Source organism: Nicotiana tabacum, chromosome 23 (assembly GCF_000715075.1).
Source record: "Nicotiana tabacum cultivar K326 chromosome 23, ASM71507v2, whole genome shotgun sequence".
Taxonomy (NCBI): Eukaryota; Viridiplantae; Streptophyta; class Magnoliopsida; order Solanales; family Solanaceae; genus Nicotiana; species Nicotiana tabacum.
This window is the reverse complement of record NC_134102.1, coordinates 76,493,471-76,505,464: the sequence shown is the minus strand read 5'-3', so window position 1 is coordinate 76,505,464 and position 11,994 is coordinate 76,493,471. Positions and strand designations below refer to the sequence as shown.

The window sequence follows — 11,994 nt, the reverse complement described above, 5'->3', positions numbered from 1 at the left end:
TACGAGTCTATATCAAATCCTAGTGATCCTATAGGAACTAAAATGACATCATTTATGTATATTTCCTCTTCACATTATTTGCAGCTAATACTTTGGAAGCAACTAAACTTTGTTAATCAAACTTGCGAATGTTGCGTGCATTGTGTAAATAAGCGGCCTAAAGCAAAATCTAGATGAGAGGCCCTAATTTGTTAACAAAATAAATTTTGTATATTTTTATTTGAAGTCTATTTTTTTTTAAAATTTTTAGATTTAAAACTATTAACAATTTTCTTATAACGAGTTATTCTAATAAGTCTTTTTTAATTGATAATATAGGTAATCCGATCCATTCAGCTTCTCCTAACACATTGTTGATCCTATGCAAAATTGTTATAGGAATACTATTTTATGAGCAATATAAATATTTGAAAAAAAAAATCAATTCTTGTTATCTTATTGGGTGTACCGATCAGAGTATTATCTTTTCTGCTTGTAGTATTTTTTTTAACGTTATATAACTTAAAAATAAGTTTAAACTACCATATCAGATTATTATGTTTTTATCAAGGCTAAAACAATATTTTTTTTTAGATTCTTATCAACTAGTGTTCTCAAATTTTACCCGCTAAATAAAAATCAAAGATATCTTTATACCCTTTAAATTATTCAAATCTCAACGAACGTCAGTAAAAAATTAAAAACTTTCTTTTCCTTTTTGTATTAACTTTTTTACTTTTTAGCATTAAGATACTCAATTTTTATATTAAAAAAATTAAAATTACTACCAAAGAAAAGTGGGGCCCTCCCAAAATTTGAGGCCCCTGAGCCATTGCTTGGGCTGTCTTACCCTTCAGCCGGCTTTGATAGGCACGTCATGTTAATAGATAGACGACTTTTCTTGCGCAATACACATGCAGATAAACAATTCTAATTTTTTTGTCATTGAAAGCCAACTTTATCATATTTCCATGTCCAAGGAAGGGGTTGTGGAATTACCCGTGTTTCCAAAGGCAGGGTAAGGTTATCCAAATCCAACATATTATTTGATCTTAGCTTATTTTGGAGTTGGAGTAAGCATGAAGCAGTCATTATATAGTATATATATATATTTAAAAAAAATTACTGAGTTATACAGTATAATTTTACGACGAAGGACGTGATGCATGAGGCTCCGCCACCGACAAAAAGGACAAATCCATACTACAATAATCTATCTTATTATCCACGATATAAAATATTTACTATATGATTATGTTATTTCTTTTTCAATAAGCCATTAAAGAAATTTACCAAAATCAAGGGGATTTCATAATCAGTCATAAATCCAAAAAGAGGGGCATTATTACACAACACAAGGCAACAAAGTGATTACATTTGAATTCGCGCTATTACTACAAAGGCTGCAATAGACCAAAAGAGCAACAAAATATGTATACAATACACCGTTAAATTAAATAGCAGCGTCCCGACCAAGCTTGAATTTGAATCCTCAAATACTGCCATAAATAACGCCATCTGCTCTTCTCTTACCCCACCACCTCACTCCACTAATCCATGAAAATTTATGCAATTAATTGTGTATAAAATAATGAAAATCCAACTGTTATATTCAAATTACTAGATCTGAAACTTCAGATTTGGATCTACACTGAAAAAATGGGTTCGAGTAGTAGTAAGAATACTGCAACTGATTCACCGCTGCCGCCGGCGACTTCATCTTCATCTTCGTCGTCGACGGCGGTCGTTCGGAGATCTCGATCCACTCGGAGTAAAGTTTTTCAGTCGTCTTGTCTCGGATCTCGCGATTCTGACAACGAAGCAACACAGGTCTTGCTTTTTGTGTTTTCGTTCTGTGAGTTTCAGCATGCTTTGATGTTGTACATTGTGCCTAAATGGTTGTACATTCTGGCTGTTTTTTCACGGTATAAAAAGGGCAGCCCGGTACGCTCCCGCGATGAGCCGGACGTCCGGGGAACGGCCTGACCACTGCAGGCTTAGGCTGTTTTCACGGCTCGAACTTTTTTCACGGTATGCTTTATGCATATTATGATACAGAAATCGAATATAAACTAGTTTACTGTTAATGTACAACGGATTTGTAGTTTTCTAGCATTCTGTATCTAACGGCATGCATAGAGGTTGTTCATTGTGCTTTCTTAGTTGTACTTATGGCTCTAGAATTGTTAATGCCTAGAATTGTATTTATATTTTTACGCTGCACAGTTAAACATGGAATTTAGTATGAACTACTAAATTTTTCATGTAAGTTTCTTTTTAGTGGTTTAGATTATACGGTAGTTTTATGTTAAACGGTTCTTGGCCTTGGTGAGCAGAGTTACCCGGTACTTGTGCTGGTGGGAGATAGCAGGTACCCGGTGGTACAGTTGACTTGCGCTCAAGCTGGCCCGGAAATCTTATGTTATATGGTCCTGATTGCTAAAAATAGTTAGGAATGAGTGGAGGTAGGGGTGTGGGATGGGTGGGTGCAAATGATTGTTACATAGTTGACGAGGAACGCGTGCATGATTCATGCAGGATTTGATGTCTTTTAATATGAATACCTATGCAATATCTTTTTTTGATTCATAAACTTGTATTCAGGCTTCGGAACATCAAACCAAAAGAAACGGGGTTACTGGTCCTTGTTTGAGTGAGTCTAAATCAGGAGGAAGAAAGACCGAATGGTATGGAAAGGTTAAAGTTAAGAAGCATGATGAAACATGTGTAGACTCCAATATTGAGCTTGATGATTGGGATGAATCAACCTTATCTGATACTGTGGCTAGGAGAGGTGACGCTTCTTCTCGAGCTTCCTCATCTAGATCATCGAATCCTTCTGGTCGTTTCCTCCCCCGCTTCAGTTTTCGTCCTGGCAACATGAGCTTCCGGCTGAGCAGAGCAAATAGTTTAGGGTCAGCGAGGTCCCTTTTTGCATCTTCACAGAGGTTTGCTATTTCAACCGATGAGGGTGAGCTTCCACGCTCAAGTTCGTCAGGTAGATTCACCAATAGAAATGAAAGGCCACAGAGTTGTGACTTCTTTCCTAGCTGTTTCAGCAATCAGTCTCCTAGCCGATGTTCTGAAGATGTTACTTCTAATCACTTGGCGTTCACTCCTTCAACTGCTAACTTTCCTGATAATTTTATGGATGAGCCACATATGGCGTCCAGAAGAGGGTTGTCAGGTGACATAAATGATACTAGAGTAGAGTGTAGTGTTAATTTATATTCTCCAAGAAATCATAATTATACTGATGGTTTCGAGACAAGAGTTTCTGACAGAAGAAGTGCTGCTCGTGAGCCTACTGAAAGGAATATCAGTATTAGTAGAACCTTGAGTGTTGGTAGACTTCGTGATAGGGTTGTTCGAAGATCATCGTTTCCTGATGTTTGTTCCTTTCAACGGGAAACAGTAACCAGACATGCTAGTGACAATAGTGTGAGACAGCATTTGGGTGGTGAATTAAGTTTGACAGCATCCGAAGGGAATGACTTAAATCTATCAAATACTTCTGGCCTTTCATCATCTGGTACCTCTACCTCCTTGTATGGGAGCCAATATTATGCAGTTGAGAGCCCAAGAGGAAGAGAAGCAAGATATAGTGGTATGCTGGAGCATAGGTCAAATTGGCTAGAGAGGCGAAGAAGAATAAGATCTCAGGTCTGTGAATATCTGCCTAACTTCATTGTGCTCACATTTGGTTTATATTGCATCCCCATATAAGCAAGAGGGTAAAAGTCTATTTTTCTTCATACATGAATGCAGCAGTTCTAATCGTGTTTCTCGTGTTTGGTGTAACTCGTTGGCCACTTATGAAATGGCTACTTCCAAAATAATGCTAAAAAATATGTAGCCTGGAAACAGAACTGTAATCTGAATGAGCTTGAACAGCATATTATATGTAGGGTTCCTCTAATCATGTATAGTTTTGAGCCAGGACAAGATCCTCTTGACACGAACATATTATTCACTTTTTAGGTCTATGCTCTTCAACGACTGGGAAGGCGCTTTGAGAACCACTCTGGCCATGAGAGGTCTTGTGTCTTATCTGGTCAGCATCGAACGGGTCACTGTACGTGTCATATTGGTACCCGAGGAGCTAACTTAGATAGTGACAGTAGTGCCAGGGCAAGCATTTCAAGAATTGTTATGTTGGCCGAAGCTTTATTTGAGGTAATGTTACCAATCCGTTTTACTTTACAGGCACTTACCTTTTAATCATCAGTACGAGTGAGCTTGGGTACTCATTTTAGGTTCTAGATGAAATTCATCAGCAATCGGTTGTGCTATCATCTCAGCCTTCTGTATCCTCAATTGGGTCTGTTCCAGCACCCAATGAAGTTGTTGAATCCCTACCTGTCAAATCATACAACAAATTCCGTAGGAGTTCAAATGACGAAGTTGCACAGTGAGTGTTACATTTTACTCTTTGCCTGTATCTGCTTGCACCATTTACAGTTTTGTGCTTAAGTTTTGAATCTCTAATTCTTTCGGAGAAAGTTATTCATATATTAATATAGCACTTCCTAGAAGTAAATAAAGATGCATTTCCAAAAGGTTATGCCAAAATTTAATGGAGAAGTAGCTAGAAGAGACACGAAGTTTGAAAGAAAAGCCACTGAAAATTCCTACCAGGATGAATAATCAGCAGTCCTATGGAAAAGGAAAAATATGACCAATGAAAATAGGCTCAATGGTCTGGCATCTCTTGCTTAACCCTCTTTCTTTACTTCTAAACTACATTCAGCAAACCCTGATATGAGATCTTCTCTTCCTCTGAACGGAGGTGAATAGATGTTTCTGAAGGTTTGCTATAGAACAATGATTGAAGAATGTTCTGAAAAATAAGTTGAAGTATCTCTTTATTTTCTGATTTTTCGATATGTGGAAGTATTTTTCAGCTCAGTGTAAAGCTTGAATTATGCGATGCATTTCAACAAACCACTAGCCAGGTCACTTGGCATCAGTTGTATTGGTGTCAGATGATTTAGAACCACTTAACAAGGAGATCTCTGGTCCAGCTGGGATTTCTACCATTGTAATCTTTGTTTTCTTTGTTTTTTCTGTTCTGAATTGAGAGTTTGCTTTGTGCACGGACATATGCGTGAATTGTGCTCTGGCATGCTATTCCAAATTATATACTCCCTCCGTTTCAAAAAGAATGAACCTATTTCCTTTTTAGTCCCTTCAAAAGAATGACCCATTTCTAAATTTGAAAACAATGTAACTTTAAACTTCCCGTTTTACTCTTAATAGATGATTTATAGCCATACAAATATCTATGGATTGTTTTAGACCACGAGTTTTAAAAGTCTTTCGTTCTTTCTTAAACTCTGTGCCTAATCAAATAGGTTCATTCTTTATTAAACCAAGGGCGTAAGTCATGTTATGGTATCTCTAACATTGGAACATGCGTCTTTGTATATTTGATGTTACCAACACAGACCCCGAGCGAATGCAGTGATTCTTGACAAAAAGAACAAAGAAAAAAATTAAGATGCTGGGAAACCTCTTAACTCCAAAGCTTTTGCAACGAAGTACAAACAATCTTGAGGGTCTTCTTTACTAATCTTTTGCTGTCACTTGTTCTTTCTTTAATTTTAGCTATTCTAAATAGAAGTCATAAAGAGTTCTAGGTGGATGTAGTGGTCTTCTTTCATGCTTGATTTGCTGTTATCACTCTTCATGCAGGTCTTATGTTTGCTTAGGATTTATGTTTAGACCTTGAAAAAATCTGTTTGGTTACTAACACCCTGGAGTAAGTTAACCAATCATAACTTGTTATGTCTGGAAATAAATAAAGTATGATTGCATGCTTTATATTAAAGCTCCTTTACTGGTTCTGTGTATTATCGAAGTCAAAATTCAGAATACATAAATATTTCCTTTCTTTTGTTCATTCTTAGTCAAAATTTAATTTGTTATGCGGTCTTTTTAACTTGAATATTGCGGCCGTCTTTCTTATGTGAACTATTTGGCTTACTTTGACAGATGTTACATTTGTCTGGTTGAGTACGAGGAGGGAGATATTTTACGAACACTGCCTTGCCATCATGAATTTCACAGGACTTGTGTTGACAAATGGCTCAAAGAAATTCACAGGTATACCTTTTCTTGTTTGCTTTGTGCTGGTATATTTCAAATTCAATTACAGAAGCTCCTCAACTATATGTATCTTCCAATTTTCCTCGAGACTAGAGTTATGAAACTTCAATTTAGCCTTAAAATATAGATTAAAGTTGTTTCCTCGTATCATGAGACTCACTTAGAGATGAACAAGAATCTACTTGCATATGATCTAATGAGATGGATTCTCTTTAAGACTTATTTCTTGTTAGCACCCTTCTGCCTCAATCTTTCCATCGCCTTTGCTACCATACGCATAAGCAGAAGCAGCATGTTTGAAATTAGAGTTGGCATCCACGGGTGTGTACTGGTGGTTCGTTGAAGTGGTTACTTTGGAGAGAAAGGTTCATCCGAGATAAGCTGGCCCAAACACCACCAATTTTTTTTTTAAATTAAAAATATCAGAGTTTATTAGAGACATTTTTAAGGTTTCTCTTGAAACACTCACTCATCTGTAGTCTTAATGTTACTCTTGGAACCATCCTCAATAGTTGATGGAGATAAATTTTGGGAAAGAAACTTATTGAATAGCCGCACATTGAGTATGATTTATGTAGGTTGATATTATGTTTCCAATCAAGATGTTCTTTAAAGAAGTTCGTTAAACCCAATAGCAAACCTAGAAGGGGTAGATATTGGTAATTGTACACACCCGGTAAAATCTCTAAGTAAGATATTCCAAAGTAGAAGAAACCGTGTAAGACAGGATAAATGCAGCCAAAAGATATCCAAATTCTTAGACCTACACCACAGTCCAATTTGAAGATAATGACAAAATATCTTCAATGTGTCACTGTTTCCACTTAAGTGATAGAATCTCTAAATCATGCAATATAACAATTTAGGACATATTGTAACAACAACATGCCCAGTGAATTCCCACAAGTGGAGTTTGGGGAGGGTGAGATGTACGCAACCGTACCCCTACCCCGGAAGGCAGAGAGACTGTTTCCGATAGACCCTTGGCTAAAGAAAGGATGAAAAGAAGTAATGACAACAAGCAGTAAAAACAACATATAAAAGAAAATCAAAGCAAAGGTAGCAACTAAATGAAAGGTAATAATAGTAATCTAAGAAAATCAATGCAAAGGGAAACGCTCGCCTACCTACTAACCTTCTACCCTGATCCGCGACTTCCACTCTCCTATCAAGGGTCATATCCTCAGTAAGCTGTAGCTGCGCCATGTCCCGCCTAATTACCTCTCCCCAAGACTTTTTAGGCCTACCTTTACCCCTCCTTATATTGACCAAGGCTAACTTCTCACACCTCCTAACTGGGGTTTCTGTGTTTCTCCTCTTAACATGCCCAAACCATCCCAACCTCGCCTCCCGCATCTTATTTGTCAAATACGTAGAGTATATGCAGTGTTTCAAAACAAGGTAATTAACAAGAACTATAATATTAAGAGAATAGTAGTATTTAAGAAAAGTAGAGAAAGTAAAATTTATTCGCATAAGTGGATGTCCACTTGTATCCGCTAAACTAGTAGATTATTTCTTCATCCCATCATTACCATTCATGACACTCGACATTACTGCAAAGAGTTATTTATCATGGGTTCTTGATGCTGAAATTCACCTAGGCGCTAAAGATCCTTGTAGTACTATTATCCAAGGTAATGAAGCAATCAGAATAAAGTGAAGGCTAAGATTTTCTTCATTACCTCTACCCCTCCTTTAATTGTGAAAGATTCATTTGAATTGTAGAATAATTTAAAGGAATGGTATGACCTTTGCCTCTCTAACTCCACAAGGTAGGGGTAAAAAGTCTACGTACACTCTGCCCTCCCCAAACCTCACTTGTGGGATTTCACTGGGTATGTTGTTGTTGTTGGTATGACCATCTAAAAGTGATAGTAATACTAAAAGCTTGTCATGAGTTCTATCATTTTCAAACTAGTTTTCAATTATAATTATATGGAGATAATATCAGAGATGTCTCGTTGGAGAAAACCCTTTCTATTTTCGTGCTTAAATGCGCTGCTACATATCTATGTCGCAAAAAGGGTTTTAAGAAATACTATAAGTTAATCACATGCCTACTTGTAGTTGTGAAGAATAATACTCGGTAATGAAAAATCATTAAACTCGTTTCACTGGATCTGCTCCATAGTGAATGTAGAGAAGAGACAAGATAATTATTGTGGTCGTGGCTATAGACGTGGATGCGGATCTGCTTTGAGGATCAGAACCGAAGAGTTGATCATGTACTGCTACATTTACTTGTAGGAATGGAGTTGATCTAGTGGGACAACCTTCATGATATTCATCAACAAAGTATTATTCTACTTAGGCACAAGTAGGCATGTGATTAACTCAAAGTGTTCCTTAAAATCATTTTTTAATGATTTCGATATTGTAACATTGCATTAGAAGCATGAAAAATAGAAAGTTTTTCCAAAAAGTCATTCATGGTTGTAAATTCCTGCAGCAAATGCATCTACCCATAACGAGCTTTTGGCAATTCTATCGATTTCGGGTGGTTATTACCGTTTCTTCAAATTATTCTATAATTCAAGTGGATCTATCATGGTTAAAAAAGTGGACATCCACTTGTGTGCATGTGTTTACACACCAGAGAGCTAGTAATCTTTATTATTCAATTTTATCCCTTCGTGAAGATGAAGACGATGGAAAATCACAACATTCATTTTATCTTGATTTGATACTTCATTATTTTAAAACCGTAAATGGGGCATAATTTTGTCATAATAAGTTTTCAATTAAAATTATTGTGAAGATAATATTACGGATGATGTTTCGTTAGAGAAAACCTTTTCTATTTTTCATGCTTCAAATGTATTGCTACAATATCAAATATTGTGAATAAAGTTTTAATAAATACGGTGAGTTAAGCACATGCCTACTTGTAGCGGAGCAGAATAACATTCAATAATGAAAAATCATGAACTTGTTCCGCTGGATCTGCTCCACCCCTTGAAGTGAATGTAGAGAAAAGACAAGATAATTATTGTGGTCGTGGCTATATATGTGGATGTGGATCTGCATTGAGAATCGAAACGGAAGAATTGATCATGTACTGCTGCATTGAATGGAGCTAATCCAGTGGGACAACTTTCATGATTTTTCATCAATAGAGTATTTTTCTGCTTAGTCACAAGTATGCATGTGATTACCTCAGAGTATTTCTGAAAACCCTTTTTATGGTATCGATATTGTAACATTGCATTAGAAGCATGAAAAATAGAAAGTTTTTCTAGCAAGTCATCATATATGTTATTATTTCCACATAATTATAATTGAAAACTTTTTTTTGAAAAACTAATAGAATTATACTTTTGGTTATAAATTCCTGCAACCATAAATACGTCTACAACGAGCTTTTAGTAATACTATCACTTTCGAGTGGTCATACCATTCCTTCAAATTATTTCACAATTTAAGTGGATCTTTCATGGTTAAAAAAAAGTGAACATCCACTTTTGTGTATGTGTTTACAACCCAGAGAACTAGTAATCCTCATTATTCAGTGTTCACCCTTCATGAAGATGATGATGATGGAAAATCACAACATTCTTTTTATCCTGATTTGGTACTTCGTTATTTTAAAATCGTAACTGCACATAATTTTGTCATTTTCAAAGTAAAGTTTCAATTAAAATTATGTGAAGATAATATCACAGATGATGTCTCGTTGAAGAATACATTTTCTTTTTCTTTTTTTTTAATGTTTCAAATGCATTGCTATAATATCAATATTGTGAAAAAGATTTTAAAAAGTACTTTGAGTTAATCACATGCCTACTTGAGCAGAATAATATTCAGTAATGAAAAATCATTAAACTCGTTCCACTGGACCTGCTCCATCCCTTGAAGTGAATGTAGAGAAGAGACAAGATAATTATTGTGGTCGTGGCTATAGGCGTGGATGTGGATATGCTTTGAGGATCAGAACTGAAGAGTTGATCATGTACTGCCACATTTACTTCGGGGAATAGAGCTGATCCAGTGGGACAACCTTCATGATATTCATCAACAGAGTATTATTCTACTTAGCCACAAGTAGGCATGTGATTAATTCAGAGTATTTCTTAAAACCCTTTTCACGATATCAATATTATAACATTGCATTAGAAGCATGAAAAATAGGAAAAAAAATTCCAACAAGTCATCATCTGTGATATTTTCTCCATATAATTTTAATTGAAAACTTATTTTGGTAACATTATTATTATACGTACTTTACCCTTCATGAAAATGATGAACAGGAAAATCACAGCCTGCACTTTATCCTAGGTAGATACTTCATTACTTTGAATCAAAGTATTCCAAAAACCTTGAGCGTCAAGATGAATTTTAGCATCAGCATCAAGGGTTTATGGTAAATGATTTTTGTAGTAATATCGAGTAGGATCCATGGTAAATAATTCTTTCGAGTAATGTCAAGTGCAACAAATGACAATGAAGGAATAAATCTGCTAGTTTAGTGGATAAAATGGACATACGCTAATGTTGATATATTTACAAAAGAACCATTGTCTCCCATTATAAAAAATAATGGATCCTTTTTGTGTGTGTGCACGTATATATATATATATATATATATATATATAACACAGAGAGCTACTAATCTTTATTATTCAGGCGATTGATTGAACAACTGGTGTAAGAGGTATTGAAGTCTTGATAAAAAATAATCTTCAGTATTGAAGCGATTGAATCATTGAACAACTGGTTTAAGATTGTAGAATTGACCATCAGATGGTAAGAGCGAACAAAAGCATTTTAAGGGACTTTCTCTTACATTAGTTGACCCTGAAGTCTTCTTTTGCTTTTTGGAGATTTAAAATGCCCCTCTTATAAGTCTTTCAGACATCGATAAAGGGTTAATAAGCTAAGAAATGTCTAGAGGGAATAATGACATTTTTCGTCATCTAGTGAGATCTGGTTTTGGTATGAGGACTCTATCAATCGCGATTAAATAAATGACATCCATCTTGGTCTTTTAAAAAAGAAGAAAAAATGCAAGAATTGTTGGTACTGTTATAAAAAAGTGAGTAAGTGTGTCTATGAGAGAATAGATGAGGTGGGGAGTGGGTGGTTACAGAATTGGTGAAAAGAATTAGATTAGGACAAGATTGCTCAGCCAAAGAAAATTAGATTAGGAAAGGATGTCCCTGCTAAGTGCCATTGTACCCTGTTATGTGTGGTCACTAGATTTTGATTAAGATGTCAAAGAAATAAGATTGATAATAATTTTGTCTTGCGATAATTATGTATTTCTTTGACGAAAAATATCTTCCACTTTCGTTAGTAGTTGTAGAGTTCAATTATGTTGCTATAACCGTTGTTCATTTTGATGTAGAGTATGCCCATTATGTCGAGGTGATATCTGCCAATCTGAGTCATTCCAAGGAAATGTTTAATATTGCTTGCCTGGATATCGTCTCTTGTATTAGTGTTGCAAGAGCAGGAGTACCTTCACATTACACTTAAAGAGTATGGTTCGAGAGTGTCCTGTTTCGATGCAGTTGTCCATCTCTTATTGTTGTAAAATATTCATTTGTGATAGAAACTTATACTTTCTCAGCAAAGATGGATCAACTACTGTATGATCTGGGGAGAGATTTCAAATGGCTTCTTTGAGATTTACCGCTGTGAGAAATCAATATGATTCATGATATTCGCCAGAAGTATCTTTTTTATTCTTAGTCTTTCTTTCTTTTCATTGATAAATAGATAATGTACGCCACGAGGGTCAATTGCTCCATTAAGAACAGTCATTTAAAGAAAAGAATTATTCAATTGAATAGGAGGAAAAAGTGGGAAGGGAGACGATGAAAGTTGAACCCAAATCTATTGTGTGGAAGATTTTCACCCATAATACTATACTTTTTTTTTTTTTGATGAAGTAAGATAATATCA

The 11,994-nt window shown here is 35.6% G+C and overlaps 1 protein-coding gene across 1 annotated transcript; it reads left to right on the top strand.

The window, feature by feature from the left end:
• Positions 1 to 1,331: 1,331 nt before the first annotated feature.
• LOC107774361 (uncharacterized) lies at positions 1,332 to 11,759 on the top strand. The gene is made up of 6 exons (XM_016593857.2): positions 1,332 to 1,809; positions 2,584 to 3,642; positions 3,961 to 4,155; positions 4,236 to 4,390; positions 5,974 to 6,084; positions 11,435 to 11,759. Exons 1-6 carry the CDS (start codon positions 1,639 to 1,641, stop codon positions 11,493 to 11,495), a joined length of 1,752 nt encoding a protein of 583 aa, XP_016449343.2. The 5' UTR covers positions 1,332 to 1,638; the 3' UTR covers positions 11,496 to 11,759.
• Positions 11,760 to 11,994: the final 235 nt, after the last annotated feature.